The 16459-nt window shown below is 44.2% G+C and overlaps 1 protein-coding gene across 3 annotated transcripts in view; it reads left to right on the plus strand.

Moving 5' to 3' along the window:
* The first annotated feature begins 290 nt into the window (after window positions 1-290).
* The window catches only part of NHSL1 (NHS like 1), a 185989-nt gene continuing 169820 nt past the window's right edge, over window positions 291-16459 (plus strand). For all 3 annotated transcript variants that reach the window (XM_064447170.1, XM_064447171.1, XM_064447172.1), the window contains exon 1: window positions 291-1087. In XM_064447170.1, coding sequence (XP_064303240.1) covers window positions 730-1087 — 358 coding nt within the window. In that variant the 5' untranslated portion in view covers window positions 291-729. The remainder of the gene's footprint in view (window positions 1088-16459) is intronic.

Consider the following 16459-nt stretch of genomic DNA (forward strand, 5'->3'; position numbering starts at 1 on the left):
TTTTTCTTTTCCCAGGTTCGTGGAGGCTTCCCCCCCCCTCCTCCTCCTCCCTCTCCCTTTCCAGCTCTGGCTTTCCGGGTTGGGAGTTTGGTGCGTTCAGAAAAGTGCCTGCAACGGCGCGGGGTTCCCCAGGTGGGGCTGCTGCGGGCTTCTCTCTTCCCCCCCTCCTCCTCCTTTCTACCCCCCGCCCCCGGTTCTGCTCCTTTGTGGCCGCATCCAGGGCACTTCACCCCCCTCCCACGCTTCCTCCTTTCTTCCTCCCCCCCCCCCCCCAATTTCCACTTCAGGGAGAGAAAGCCGGGCTCTTTCCTTCCTGCCCGCCGGCCGCAGGGCAGCGCCGCGCCCCCGCTGCCTCTCCCCGCGCCCCGCTCCCCTCCCGGCCCGTCCCTCCCCTCCTGTCCCGTCCCTCCTCCCGGCGCCGCTCCCTCCTCCGGGGCTGCTCCCGCACATGGGCGCCGTGCGGGGCTCCCCCTCCGCCGAGGCGGCGGCGGCAGCGGCGGCGGCGGCTCCCCCCCGGCCCCGGAGCGCGTAGCCCGCCCGCCCCGATTCATTTGTTGTTGTTCTCTCTCCCTCCCTCCCGCCGTCCCTCTCTCCCTCCTCTTTCTGAACTTTTGTCACCGCGGCCGCTGCGCGGATGAAGACTTTTGGGGCCGGGGACGCCTAGCTTCCCCCCCAGCCCCCCCGCCCCAGCCCTCCGCCCCCGCGCTGCCCCCCTTCCCCCCGGCCGCGATGCCGTTCCCGCTGCGGACCGTGGAGCCGCTGAAGCTGTGCAGGTTGGAGGAGGCCGGCGGGGAGGGCGCGGAGCGGGGCGGCCCGGCGCCGGGGGAGCACGGCGGGCCGGCGGAGGGGGGCGGCGGGCGCCGCCGCGGCGCGGTGCCGCTCTTCGGGGCGCTGGAGCAGGTCAGCTCGTACGCGCTGGTGTCGCTGCTGATGCAGCTCTCCGACCTCTCCCGCTGCGCCGGAGACATCTTCGGCGGGATCCTCAGCGAGGCGGACTCCCTCTGCCACCGCAACGCCCGGCTCCAGCGCCGCCTCGGCGCCCTGGAGGCGCTCCTCGCCCGCCTCGACCACCGCAAAGTCAAGATCCGTGAGTGCGACCCTTCCCCGCCGCTGCGAGCACGGGGCGGTGGCGGGTGGCGGGGCGGTTCGCGCGGCACGGGGTGCTTTGTTTGTTTGCTTGTTTGTTTTTTGTTTGGGTTTTGTTTTTTTTTTTTTTTTTAAAAAAAAGAGGGAGATTGGAGCATCCCCCCCCCCCCCCCCCCCCCGCCCAGGTGGCGGCGGCGGCGCCCCCGGCGTCCCGCCCGCGGCTCTTCCTGGGGCCCCCCGGCCGGTGACCCCCGGCCCCGCTCCTCCCGCTCCAGGTGACCTCGGCTCCGGCGCTGGCCGCCGCCCGGGCAGGGGGGTGTCGGCGTGCGGGGCCGGTGGCGGCCGCGGCCGGGATGCCCCGGTGCCTCTGCCTGGCAGAAGTGTAACGGAGCGGGGCGAGGGGGTGGCGGGCGGCGGGGAGCGGGAGGGCTGCCCGCACGGCCAGCGCGGGGAGGTTTCAGCCGAGGGGCAGCGCCGTAATGCTCAGGGAGGGCCGGGTGGGTTTGTTTAGATGTTTATGCCGGGTTTGCGCTAGACTTCGGATCAGCCGGGGTTCTGACAGTTCAGCCCACACGCCTGATTAATTCTTTTGTATGTGTATGGGAAGACCTCAGTAAATAGCAACCTGGATATACTTTGCAGCTGGTTTTGCACCTCTCGGTTCTTCTCAGCGTGTGTGCTCTGTGCAGAACTGATCCCAAGTTTGCATTTGCAGCTTCGTAGGGAGCACGAACAGGAAGGTCCAGGTTCGGCCTCGGATTCTTAAGTGGTGGCGGTTTGGGGAGGCTTTGGTCGAGCTCCTCTCTGAGCCTGTAAAGCGGCTCTCGGAAGCCACCAGCTGTACAGCTACACAGAGCTACAGGAAAAAGCTTTTTCTGAGCTTGGTCCAACTTTGGAGAAAGGATCTAGTAAAAGTTGTATCTGCTACGTGGAATTTCGTTTGTGTGTGTCCTAGCTCCCCACAGACTAAGCGAAAAGAGGACTTGCAACATCAGCTTAGCTTTCTCAATGCGTTGGAAACGTTCAGGAATCCAAAGAACTGTGGTGCAACTTCAGCGGTGTGAGGTGTGTAAGCCTAGCCGAAATAGGATTGCTGCTCGGAAACCACCAATAGTTATCTCTTTAAATGGAAGTAGAAAGCCTGCTGTGCCTATGGCATGTTTATGAACGAAATTGGTAAGGAAGGCCTTTCCCAGGTAACATTCAAAGAGCGTGAACCCTGTGTGGGTAACTTACCTATTCTGTTACCGAATTATTCCATATGGTATACTTCAGTATACAGTTTCTGCAAAGGAGGAAACCATCATCACCCTTACCAAAAGGCCATTTCTGTGGTTTGTAAGGGTTAGGCTAAAGTTTTGTGATAACCAGTTTGACTTTTTTTGGTGCTTTGTAACTGCTTGGCAGACTTAAGGAGCTTTTCTTCGTCACCAAGACGGGTATATCCTTTTCTGCCGATGTAGTTACGTTAGTTTTTCATGGCATGGTGCCGTCAGACTTGAAATGGGAATGTTGTTTTACTGGGGGCGCCTGCAGTATGGTGGTATATTACACTGATGCCCTGACAGGAAGCAGTATTTATTTATCCCTATTTTGAATAGGGACCTAATTATTACCGTACACTGATGCAACACATCTAAAGGGAAGGGTGAAATGAGGCTAGTGCTGCACTGTGCAAACCTTGAAATTTTACATGGGTCAGACATTTAGTTATTCAATTCTATCTTGGTCATCGTTTTGCACAACTTACGTATTTACTACTTAATTCTTTTTTTAATTACAGATCAGTTCTCTGAGCTAAGCCTGTTATTGTTTTTAATTTGATGACCTTTGCTCTTGTCATCGCAATTCCCAAAACTGGATGCCGTTCTTACGTTTCGCTTTCTCCACTTGGTTTTAAATTCGTTGGTATGTGGCATCTCTGCTGTCAAATTTAATTTGGCTGCTTCACAGCTGCATTGCTGCTGTTAATATTTACTTTTCAAAGATCTCATTTATTAGAGTCAATGAGAATTAATGATGATTTCTCTCTAATTTTATTTTTTAATTGTATGAAATACAGCCTTCTTGTAAAGGAAGATTATTTTATTTGCCTATTGGTCGCAAGGAATTAATGTGTAGACTAGGCATATTGATGTGAAGTTGCACATAAAGACACGTCCATTCTCTTCGTGCATTCTACCTATTATAATCTGGCCAAGGAGGTTGGGTGGGATGATCAGTGGTAGTTTGGCATCATGAAGGTCTCTATAATGCAAGCCATGGAGTCTTGTCTGCAGAGTTTAACCCTCCTGCTGGCATTAAAGGGAAATATCTGCAAAACAGAGACAGTGGTTTAATAATGATGGCTTTTTTTGGGAACAATGACAAGGGGGAATTTTTCCTTCCCATTCTTGAAGATACAGAAGCCTCATGGAGAAAGCTATTTGCTGGTGTGGGACCGTAAGAACAACAAGGACTGTGAACTAATTTAATTGATTTCCCATTTCCTGGATTCTTATTGCTCATAAACCTTTTCTTGTGGGGAAAAATAATGTAAACTACTGTATCTCTTGTGGTGCGCAGGCAGATGCAGCGTGACGTTCTATCACATGGCTTAAGTATTTTGCTGTGACTTTCAGGATGAGGGGATAAGACATTGTACACCTGCTTTTCAAATCATGGGTAATTTCTACTTGAATAAATGGCTTTTGTTCTCTTTGTGGGGCCCAGACAACAATTTCCTCCTGGAACTGGAGGTCCCAGGGTGACTTGTGTGATCCCAGCATGATCTTACATGGGAAGGACCAGGAGAGGACTAGCAAACTTCAAATCTGGGTCACAGCGACTTCTTGGGACGTAGCTGCAGACTGGCTGCCGGTATAAGCTACGCCACGTATGTCCCTGGTGCTTGGGAAAGTATGTACTCTGAAAGTGTGGGTTTTTTTTTTTTCCTGTGTGCTATCATCACTTTGTTTCAAAGTAAAGTTTCCACATAGCATCCTTCAGATAACAGGGGTCCATTAGTGTTTGTTTTCCTCCCTGAGCCTGGGTGGGGGTGTGAGGGAGGGAAAGCAGGCAGAACAAAGCTCTTTGTCTTCGGTTCTTTACAGTCACGGACTGGACTGTGCTTGCTTGTCTGGCTGTGCGGTGCGTCCTTGTGTGTGCGTAGGATCCATATGCTCCTAGATGTATATAGTGGAGTATTAGTAGGTAGATACATCTTGAATGATCTTTGCTGTTTCTCTTCTGTTACATACTCTTTGGTATCCTGCAGTGAATGCATTAGTTCAGATACATCCACTCATGTAAAAAGCATGTGCAAAAGAACTTTCTGATGTGGCAAACTGGGCAATGATGTGCTGTATCGCAGTAGGTGTGACGACTTTGCTACCCTCAGTAGGGGGAAACTTCCTCATCTGTCAGGATTGGCTGATTTCTGCCGTGCCCTCCAACTGGGAGGCCTCTTTCCAAGGGTTTTTTATTGGTGTGTCACACGCACTCACAGTTTAATGTACTTTGGGATATTGAAAGTAGCTTTCAGTTGTAGGTGATCTTAGTGATGCTTTTTCCAGGGTTCACCGCTGATAATGGGGTTCACTGGAATGGTTCGGCTCTCCCTGGTTTGGTCTGGCTGTCTTAAATTTTCCATTTACAGTGGTAGAAAAGCCTGTTCAGCACAAGAATATTTTTAAGGCCACACAGAAAAATGCTTACCTGACATGTATTTGAGCTTTGCATGATGAGCAGGGTGATGTGCCATAAGAAGGGTCGTGAAAATACGATGAGACATGTCCCTGTGGGGCCGATGACTGGTTTGTAACTTAGGGCGGTGGGAGGCATTAATGCTTAAAGTGGTTTATAATATTCAAGTGCAGGACGGAGTACTTGTGACCTTAGTTTAACTGCAGTAGCCGTGTCTAGAGAATTAATTAGATTCAGTACTTTTTTCAAACAGTCTTTCATCAGGTTTTCATTAGGCTTATGTGCATTGCTGTTTTGCGTGGTGTTTTATGTTTCTTGCATCGAGCTGCTATAATATGGTTTACACCATCGAACTTGCCTAACAGCTTTTCATCTTCTAGCATTGTGCATCTGTAGCTATGAACTAGCATTAGGTGATGTAGTTTTCATCACTTTCAGTTCTTAAATGTCAGGGTGGGTGAGGACAAGTGCCTCTTTGAAGTGATCAGGGCTCATCATGATGGCAGCAGAGGAATCTTGTGTGAATTACAAGGCCAGCTCTTGGGAAATGCTGTGAGGCCTTAAACAGTCATTGTTTTTATAGGGCGTGAAGGACATTTTTTCCATTAATATTCTACCATCTGCAGATACTTATGCAAAAATTAATATTGCTGTTCTTTTCTGTGGATCCCAATGGTTCAATAGACTGGAAGGCTGTCCCATCTTCTGTGCTATTTATTTTTAGTCTTTCTGAAGAGATGTTTTGAAAGAAATGCTGTGAGGTTTACCTAATGACAACTTCTGGTTCAGTTCCTCCAGTAGTAGGATGGGGTTTGGCCAGTTGTACCTCCTATTCTAACAAGAAGAAACTGATCCTGTGGGAGGGAGGAAATGCTACCTCCTAATTAGCGTTGTTGTTGTTGTTGTTTAAAATCCTTCAGTGTTTGGTTTTAAAGGCACAGCATAATCATTTGATCTTCATGCAGAACCTGTATACATATGTATGTATTTTTTTTTCCAAATTAAAGCACTTCAATGAAAGAGAGCTGGGGGGATGGGGAGTATGGCTTTCTATTTGTCTGCATGTTGTAAGGACAATCCAGTTTACACTTCATCTCCTGCTATTTTGTTTAGTAAGTATTTTCCACTCTTTGTGTGTAAGGCAGTACTGGAGCACGTTTCCTGCTTTAGCCGAACAGGAAGCTTTATTCAGCTTATTCCTAGGGAAACCCCTCCTCCATCCCTAGCCACCAAAAGTGAGCATTATTCGAGACAGTATCAGCAGCAGGCAGGAGATGAGCGGGCTGGCTGACTTTCTGGGCTTTCTATAGCTTCTGGTGTAAGGAAAGAGTGCACAAGATATCTGGCATCTTGTAATAACAATAAGAAATCTTCATTAGAAAAAGGTTTAGGACAAACCCCCGAACCAATGAAAATGCCACTCAAAAAAAACCCACCAAACCCACAAACCCCTTCCCCGCCCCCCAAACCAACCAAAGAAGCCATGGTGTGCTGTTGAGGAAGCTTTGGTGAGAAAGGATTGACTTTCAAGGGAAAAATTCTGTTCTAAAAGTGTTTGGGAGCTACAGTTTGGCTATGATACTCCACAGATGCTTCAGGTGACTGTGTGCAATAGTGCAGTCTTCTCTCTGTTGCTGTGCAATATGAAGATTCAGCAGCCAAGTTCAAACCATGTTAAACAGTTAATTGCTGAGCTCCCCTAGGAAAAAAAAAAAGGTATTTTCTCTTTTACCCTGTTGTAATTATTCAGATTGCTGCTCAGAAGCAATATAACTCTTGTTTTATTTAGCTAGTGCAAGACTAATTATCTGTGGAAATTCAACCTGATCCAAAGGAGATTTCGTTTGAAATAAGCAGGAAGAAAGTCTGAGTTAGAAAAAGATTTCCCATGGGGACAGAGGGCCAAGTCGCTGTCCTGCTGAGTGGCAAAGCTCCAGCTGAATTCAGTTTGATGAGGGCTTGGCTTGCTGTTTTGAAAACAGTTGACACTCTTTGGCTGAAATGTAGAGCTGCTTTATACATTGCTCAGAACCTATTGTACACCACCCATGAACATTTATTTCTGTAGATCTTATGACTGGCTTGATCATTCAGGAAAGTGGTGTTTAGCAGAGGTAGTTAATGAATTAAACATACTTGTATTTAGTTGTTTTTAATTAGGATCTATTTTGAAGATATTTTAGGATACAATAAAATGTCCTCAGAAGTTTCTCTTCCTATTAGTATTGGCACAGTCTCGGCTTGGTTGAGTGCAAGCTAGTAATCTTGGTCTTGTGGGCTTTTCTCCTAAGCTGCTAATACGAAGTTCTTGCAGAAGAGGCATTTTTGGGGTGAACCTATTAACAAACATAAAACAACACAGTGGAAAGCCACTGAAATTCCTCAAAACCTCCGTCCTGGAATTTAAACCAGCCTCTAACAAGCAGAGAGTCAGATGAGGCTTTCAAGGGGGATGGGGAGCAGATTATCCCACACGTGCTTATTGATTCCTGCACCTTCCTCTGAAGCGTGTGGTGCTGGCTGCCATCAGCCGCAGGATACTGCGCTTAACGTTGCCAAGGCCAGATTCACTATGGTAATTCCCGGCCTTTTTCCATATTTCTGGGTGAAGGAGGGGCAATTTCCCTTTCCTCATCGTTCTTTTTCCCCCTGCATGCTCAAATAAATGATACAATAAACGAGGGCATGTGCTTTGGTTCCTGCTATAAGGAGCATTAGCGCAGCACAAACAGAAAGGGAGATTGAGAAATAGAAGGAATTGAAAAATGCACGTTGAAGGTTTGGCAATTATGCAAAGTCCCAGTTTCTTTTGTAGTTGTAAACTAGCGATCAGCAAGCGAGATCAAAGCTGTCCACCCTAACAGTTAACAAGATCAATTAAACACGGTAATTAAATGTTGTTCTCGGCTGTAGGTTTGATAGGAAGCCTGCTGGTTGGATGTCAGTCTCCAGAGAGCCTGGATGACAGGCCATTTACGAGACTAGCAAAAATATCTTTCTACCTGTGGGTTAAGCACAGATTAATGTGGGTGGACTTGGCAAGTTGTCTGTATTTATATTGTACCCTGTTTTAGTTGGGCAGGGCTTCTTCTGGCTTCAGGCTGTCATGTTTTTTTTCTTTGTCATTTGTGAATTATGGTGTTTTATGTTAGGTTGTTTTTACTGATTTATTTATTGCCCTCTTGTCCTTTAATCAACATTGTACATATGAGATTTCATTGCCCTTTGAGAATTATGAGTAGTTAGAATACGAATGTTTAAGGTCCTACTGAATGTGGTTGAGCTTACATCACTGCGCAGTCTGGGGGCAGGGCAGTAATGCCAAGGAATTGCTTTACCTTAACTCCTCTTGGTAATTTCCACATTGGAGCCATTGGTCCACACGCTTTTTAGGTTAAGGCATGATTATTTTTTTCCTTCCTTTTTTCTTTCTCCTTTTCTTTTGTAGTTTAGGCTCCCTACCCAGGTGTGCTCTGAGCTGCCTCTCCATCTCCAGTCCTGTCTGCTCTGAAGTGTGATGCCCACTCTGCACCTCGCCACCCATGTTGTGCCTAATAAAACTGGCCGTGGGCATCTCCTGTTTCTCAGGTACAACACACTCTGCAGGCCTGAGAGTTGGTAGCATTTGGGAAGAAGGAGGTGAGGGAACGGGAGGCAGAGATAGGAGAGGGTGAAATTTGAGGGAGCTCCTGGCTTTCTCGTGATAACTCCTTCTCACCCCTCCATTTCATACCCCTGAGTGTTAGCCCTGGTGTAAGGCCTTCCTGGCTGGGGTTGTGGCACAGTGGATGGCAATTAGTAAGAGTCTTAATCCTGTCTGAGTATGTCCCTTTGTTTTTAACACTTCTTTTCAAAACACAGAGATGCTTATTGCTCTGCTATAGGAGTATAAATTAAGAGCAAAACCATTTATGCCATTACAGTGGTGGAATTAAGAGTATCCAGGTATTACCTGAAATAAAAAAAACTCAAAGGAATTCACTTTAATGTGCATCTGTGGCTGAGTTCTTACAACTTTTGAACTTAAAGGACGTTTTAATATCTCAGTAAGTTTAGTTTCCTTAATCTGCATGTGAGCAGCAGCTCTGTTTTAATCTGAAATTTAACATCTTGACAACCAATAGACCTGTTAAGTTAGTTGATTGGATATTCCTTTTACTGTAATCAGGCTGTAGTCTAACTAAGCAAATTTTGATCTAAGATTGTAATTTTTTAATTAACTTAGCTCCTACTTTTCAGAGATTAGGACTATAACAGATGCCTCTTGAAGTAAATTGTAACTATGGATGCTGTCTGAAGAATTGAGCCACATAATTTTTCTACTACAATAAATACTAATGTAAATTGTAATGGAAAAATGAGAAAGTAGAGGTTTCAGCCATATTGAGTAACAGTGAGAGTGGTGGGGTTTTATTTGATTTTTTTTTTTTTTCCCTGTCTGAATGGCCAAGTAGAAAATGAAAACAAGAGACTTCTCCAGAATATTCTAAATAGTAATGTATTATACTTGAATGCTTTTCTTTCTCCTTTCTACTCCCATTTTTTTTTCCCTTTTAGTATCAAAATGCTGGCTACAGAAGAGCTCCCATCAACTATTAAGTGGTGGGATAGATACTGCCACTCACTGGCTTACATATGTTCTTCTGTGTCAGGTTGTTACATTGGTAAGCTTTCCCGACAGCTTGGGTTTGAGTAAGAAAGCGAGCTTAGTCTTTCTCCTGGCAAATGGGCATCTGTCTTCTGTTTTGTACTTCGGTGAGTTCTGGCTTTTGGCAACAGATGGAGTTTGCTTACAGGAAGCTCAGCAGGACCTGAGCATTGCTTTGTGGGTTATCTCTAGTGGTACCTTTTGTTCCTGTCCCACCTGAGGAAAGAGCTCCCAAATGAGTGGTGTTGGCTTTTCCCTTCTTATTCAGTATCTAGCTGGTGCTAAGTAACTGAATCTGCTTGAGTGGCTTGAAACACCAAGTGATGTTTGGCTAATGCAGTATACTTGAATGTTAAAAAGGAAACCTCAAAATGTTGTCAGCCACATCATCATTAGAGGCGCTTAAAACATTTTGAGTTAGAAAAAAGAAGCCAAGTACCTGAAAATGGGAACAAGCTCTTACAAAATTTATCTAAAACATTCCCTTTTTTGTTAGCTGTGGTACTTGATTTTCAATTTAGAAGAAAGATAGTACAAGCAAAGCTTGATTGATTACACAGCAAGTTATCCCACCCCCCATTTATTCTAGACAGGATGCAGATAAAGTCCTCTTTTCTCAAATATTGAATGGTTTTTCTTCCCCTGTAAGGTATGTACTAGACACTGAAAATGGTTCTTTGCAGAAGACTGAGAACTTCTGGAAGTTATCACTGTGCAAGACTGAGATACATGTTAATGTGGATATGAACAAGAATGTAATGAAGTATATGGTTGTAGTCTCCTTTATACTATTTTGATTTGTAGTTTTGGAAAGATGGAGGCCCAATTTTGTGAACTTTAACATTTTAAATATGAGAAAGAACTTAATTTGTTCTATATGTGTGACAAGTGAGAAAAAATACTGTAATGTTCATAATATGCCTTGGTGTGTTAGTTTAGATGCAGTTTTCTAAAATTTGTTCATTAAACTACTTATTCTGTTAAAATAAAGGTAGGTAGGTAGTGCATCGTTCCTCCTGCTAGCTTTTTTTTTTTTAAATAGCATGTGTATGCGGTAGAAGATCAAGAGTGTTGTAAGGTATAAGCATATTTATCACAAAAGGTCAGTTTGCACGGCTGAATGCCCGCTGTAGGGGAACAGGAAGGGTAGGGAATAGAAGGGTGATAATGGGGGAGTAGCAGGGTTTTGTACCAGTTGCGTTCAGGAGCTTGATGGAAGCCAAGATACGCAAACTGGTATAGCAACTGATCTCTGCAGGGCCAACACCCCTCCCTGTATCTCTGGCTGCTACCCTCGCAGTGGGGAGCGTGTGCAGTCCTGTTGTGCAGGCTGGGACAGCCCAGGCCCTGCGGGGAACAGTCCCATGGAGCTGGGGGGGGGCCTGACCCTGTCAGGCTGCAACTGGGCTCGGCCCTCGTTGTGCAACATGTGCCGAAGTGGCTCTGGCTCTGCACTTGCCAAAATCCCAGGTGGTATCATGTAGGGTTTACCTCAGCCTGGGGGAGGCAAGCAGTGACCCTAACAAGGGAGGTTTAAATGTAAATGGATTATTTTAGTTGATTTTTGAACTTATAGTTACAGTAATAATTATACAATAACTATATTATACAGAATTGTAATCTATAATCGTGATCTTTAAATTCAGGAAAGATAGGAAAGCTGGAGAAAATTAGGTGAGCGTGGGCCAGTTCTCTTGCCCTGCCTTGTCTTGGTGGTCAATGGTAGGTCAAGGCTGCCCTTCAGCAAGAAGTCCCCTGCGTGGAGAGGAGGGAGGCTGGCCTTGCTAATCCTGAAGGAAGGTGAAACTGCAGTGTTGGCCTACTTGCAATCACGAATTTCCTTAAAATATTACAGAGTACTTATTTAGCACAGCCACAATACAGATTTCACTGTGAGCCTAAGGCACTTTGCCCCAAGTCAGTCTAGTCTTAACACAAAGAAGTCAAGCTAGAAGATGGCAATTTAGTTAAGTGTGGTTTAAAAAGGTCTGTGTTGAAGAACCCAAAGTTTCACAATAGTTATGGGCCTTCTTGAGGTCTAGGAAAAGAACAGGTAATTAGAAATCCACAGAGTGTTTGCCTGAGGCAAAGAATACCACAAAAACATAGAGCTCTTGGTGTTTTTTAGTTTGTCATGGTACAAAAGCCTCTGTTCCATATCTGTTACAGAGACATTGTGTCTACTTGATGTTAATGAAGACCCAAACCATCTGCCGTACTTATTATCTTGCCTGTTCCCACTCCTTGCTGAGTTTGGCTTGAATTCTGTAATTTGTGATGTCCCCTCTGAAGAGCGTGGTATGTAACATGGGAGGGTGTGCTCTTTGAGGCGTGTTGCTTTGACCCTGTTGCTCTAACACAGCGTGTTTTCCTCTCCCACCCCTTTTCCCAACACACAAAATACAGTAGCTTTTTCCTTACAAACGACTTTGTTACTGTTAGTAACCTTGCTGACAAATTGTGAAACTTGCTGCAGTCTGGAAATAGCTACAGCTTGTAAACTGTAGCATGAAGGATAGGTAATTCAGCGTTGTACTTGGAGATAATGTGCTGTGGGTTAACGCATCAAATATTTAAATGATTTAAATTCATTGTGTAGTACAACTGGTAGAAAAATGAATTATGTCATGATAGACAAAAGCTTGTCTTCATTTGAGCTCCTGTCACCTTGGCGTGCTTGTGTTCCGTTGGTTTTGTCGCTAGTTATGTCTATGCACATACGGTATTTCTAATTTAGGCTATTATTAGTGGCTTATAAAGTATGAATAAACTTAATCCTGAAGACAAGTGGAAGCGTGGGTATATTTCTGGTAAAAGTTTTAATTTACCAGGGAGAATCCCAGAATATCTGAGCACTTAACAGAAATAGTAAGCTGGAAAAATGACTGACAGACAAAAGGCCGATCCCACCAAATAGCAGGCTTCAGGGTCAAATCTGTAGGTAAACACTGAAGTGACCAGAGTATTTCTCATTACTCAGCCTGAAAGTCCTGTGTGATCTCAGATAACAGTAAAGCACAGGGTGTTATAAAAGATACTTGAACTGTAAGTCTTTGCTGTAGTACTGTTTTGTGTTTCTCCATCTGCCTCAGTGGCCATTCTTGAAACTTTCCAAGAAAAAGTTCTTGAGGCTGCTTGATCACATACTGAGAGCCTTGCAACTGAAAGGGTAAATGCTTTTTTTTTGTGGTCACTGAAATCCCAGAATTGCGATGGCACCTCCTGAGATCATCTAATCCAACTCTCTACTCAGAGCAGGCTCAGCTTGAGCAGGGTGCTGAGGGCTGTGTCCAGTTAGGTTTTGAATATCTCCAAGGATGGAGTGTCCACGACCTGCCTGGGCAGCCTGTGCCAGTGTTTGACTATCCTCACAGTGAAAAAGTTTTTCCGTATGTTTAAATGGAGTTGTTTGTGTTTCAGTTTGTGCTCATTGCCTCTTGTCAAAGCATTATAAGCAGGAACACAAATGCACTGTTCTTACTGGAAGGTTGTCCAAGAGGGGTGCTAATCTGTACCCAAGATGGACAACCTGATCAAGAAAGCTGGGGTACTCTGTGGCCTTAGGTAAATGTCTTAGCACACGTATATAAAAAAGGATGGTAAGGAAAGGTGTTAGTTAATCAAGTAACAAAGCTGGCAGCTGAAAATCACGTAATTTTTATTTACTTGAGGACTTCTGACCTTGCACTGCTTCTTTGGAAGAGCTCTCGACAAAAATGCCTACTGCTTCTGTTGAATGACAAGGTAATAAACTTCATATCAGAAAGATGGAAACTGTCTCCACTGGAATAGTGGAAACTGTTTCCAGTGTTCCACCTTACAGATACTGTGGTCAGTGTCCTTTACAGAGTGAGAAGCATTCAGCGTTTGCAGGGGGAATCCTGAACAACCGTTCCGCGTGCTTAAGAATTTCAGCAGTGGCTTCTTTTCAAAATTCTGACAAAGATTCTTGGCTAGTTTTTTGGAAACTCTCTGGGATCTAGGTTACCTCAACACACTACCTTTTTTTTTTTTTTTTTTTTCCCCTTCTTGTAGATGGAGCTTTATTAAGCAGGTTAGAAAAGATATACCTTATAGTTGTGTTCTTCATCTTGCTTGGGACAAGCAAGTAAGCTCCAATGAGAATTATGGGAAACACCTTTTTCATCACCCACAGCAGCAGTTGATCAAATAAAGTAGTCCCTCAGTATGCTGAATTGCTGCTAATTAACACATTTTCCTATCCTTCCCCTAAGCAAGCACCCTTTTAGGCTGAGTTAATTGGCAGGACTTTGTACATCTGATGGTGCTTTAAATGAAACTTGTGATTTAAGGGCTAAACAAAAGCTATTGGAGAAAAATAACTTATTTTAAAATGTCCTTGTTAGACTCGAGGATTATCTGGTATTTTACATAACCTATTACTTACACATACGGATGGCAAACTATTATTATACATTCATTTTTTTCCGATGAATGTTCATTAAAGTGTCCAAATTCACATGGAGGAAGCCAAACTGGCATTCGATAAAGCTATATTTAAAGCTCTTGGCAGGACTTTTACCATATGAAAGATGTTATTTGTAAGCTCTTGGAATAAAACTTTTAAAACTTTTGAGATGACAATTCTAAAGACTACCAGATCATCCTAAAATTACGAGATATAAATACTAGATCACAGCTTTGTGTCAGAGTTCTCTTGTCTAACACCATCTTTGTATTGTGCATGTAAATTGAATTTTGTTACAGCACCTCTGGGAAATATCCATTGGATAAGCTTGTAACCTCAGGTATTTGGCACCTCTGTTGCTTTCTGCTGTGGAACCTTGCAAAAATGGGGTTCACTGAAAAGTCTGGCCTTAAGTATTTGAACATAATTAATTATATTTCCCCCACCACCCCAACTGCATTTCTAAGGAGAATAGTTATAGCCTGTGGAATACATCCTGTTTTCTCTGTTGCAATGAAAGCCTTGCTTTTTATTTGTAATATCTACTATTCTTCTTTGTTAAGGCTGCCCACATCTGACCCAGCATTTCTTAAAGCCAAAGGCTAATAGAGATGTGTTCCTTTGTTTTTTTACCAGGGAGGAAAAGGTGATTTGTGGTTTGGTTGTGTGTTGGTTTTTTTTTTTTTTAAACCAGTTAGTTTTCCCTGTGGTGTTTTCAGTCAAACCCTGTGTGTGTGTCAGAAAAAAACCCAGCAAAAACCCAACCTCCAAAACACCCAACAAAAGAAATAACCCAAACAAAAGAGCCCCCACCAGATGAAAACAACCAATTGACTTTGCCCAAACTGTAAGAAAACCAAAGAAGGCATTGTATTCTAAATGCATATATCCTGATTTTTTTTTGTAATCTGTATGATTAGTAGTGCAGATCAAGAACGTAATCCATAGTCATTTTTAAGTTGATCATATTCCTTGATATACATTTTATATAAGTAGATAATGTAACTAAAATACCTTTTTGCTTGTTTCCTGTTTGCTTTTAAGTTCAAGAAGACACAAGGGTGAAAGTCTGTGTTGATTTAGGATTTGCATTTTCCAACATCAGTTTTGACCTTGAGTTGCTAAGTATGAACTTGGAACAAAAGAGCTTTATAGAAGTGGTTGATGGATGGGTTGTAATATTGAAGTCTCCCTCCCCCGTGCTCACATCCTCGGAGCTCAGTCCCCCTGACTGAAGCGCTGTCTTAGAGTAGGGAAGAGCCTGCTTGCTTCAGGAGTTAAAAGTACCGCGGCTGGCCCTTTGGGAGTGTGTTTATAACAGTGAAGATGTAGGAGCGAGAGAAAATGTGAGAAGTGGGTAGGTAAGTTTTGAGTTTTTTCTTTTGCGGGGAGGATATCCTCCAATGTTTCCTGATTAGGTAGCTGGTTTAGAACAAAATTTTGCCCATCTATTGCATAGGAAATGCTATTATATTCCTCTTGCCTTCTCTCTGCAAACAGCTTGCTTTGTGTGTGGATTGTGGTACATTTTTTCAATTACTCTTTTATTAAAAAAATCTCTTTGAACCCTGTCACCCTGCAGCTCTTCCACATTTATTTCAGTAGCGTTAACTATCACAGGTTCATGTTTTGGCAAAATCGTTGATATTACCCCTCATTCTTCTTCACTGAAATGCTATAAAAACAGAGAGGTGGTTGTTCTGGGAGGAGAGGGAACTACCAGCAGCAGAAGAAACAACCTGATGAACGGTGGTATATCCAGGAATGATCTGGAAGCTGGATTTTGCAATATTGAACTTTGAAAAGAGAGTTCCTCATAACTAAGGATTGCCCTTTAGTTTTTAATCAAGCTTTATTAATATTCAGAAATGAGTATGGTGTAAGAGCAGGACTGCTGTGGAGCTGTAGCGGGGCGAGCAGTGCTGTGTTGGGCTGGCAGTGTAGCTCCCAGCTGGGCTTCTGCCAGTGGTCTGAGGTGTCCTGAGATCAGAAAGTGGGGGAATGCGGCTACCTGTGCTGTCACACCCAGTTGATGACTACTTTGCGTTTAATTAATTAATCTGTTTTGCTGTGGATGAAAAAGGTAAAGTGGTTACAAGAACGGACGGCACAAATGGAAAGGGATTGATTAAAAAGAAAATTAGCATGAGGCAGGCATGGGTCCCACTGAACTAACAAAGTTTGGTCCTCCGCAGCCGCCTTGCAGTCATGTTAGGTGGTCATGTCTGTTGTCTTACTGTTGCCAGTGGAGGTTTTGTTTGTATGTGAAACAAAAATAAACAGATGAACAGGAAGGAATTTCAGGGGAAAAAAACCAAATGTAAAAAAATGAACAAAAGTTAAAATGCTGTAGATAAAATCCTATGAGTACTACCAATGCTTAGAATGCTCATGGTTGCCAGCATCCCAGTGAGACCTCTAATAATGATTGGCACTCTTAAGGCTTGCCTGAAGGTTATAGATCATCTTCCTCTGCAAGTCTTGAAGAGACAGATCTTGGTTTTTGGAAAGTGGAAATTCTCTTGATGAATTTGTGGATGCAGAAGAATGGACTGTTGCTCAAAGAACTGGGAACTCTCTGTATGAAAATACCACCACCACCACCGCCACCG

The sequence above is a fragment of the Phalacrocorax carbo genome, chromosome 3 (genome assembly GCF_963921805.1).
Source record: "Phalacrocorax carbo chromosome 3, bPhaCar2.1, whole genome shotgun sequence".
Classification (NCBI taxonomy): domain Eukaryota; kingdom Metazoa; phylum Chordata; class Aves; order Suliformes; family Phalacrocoracidae; genus Phalacrocorax; species Phalacrocorax carbo.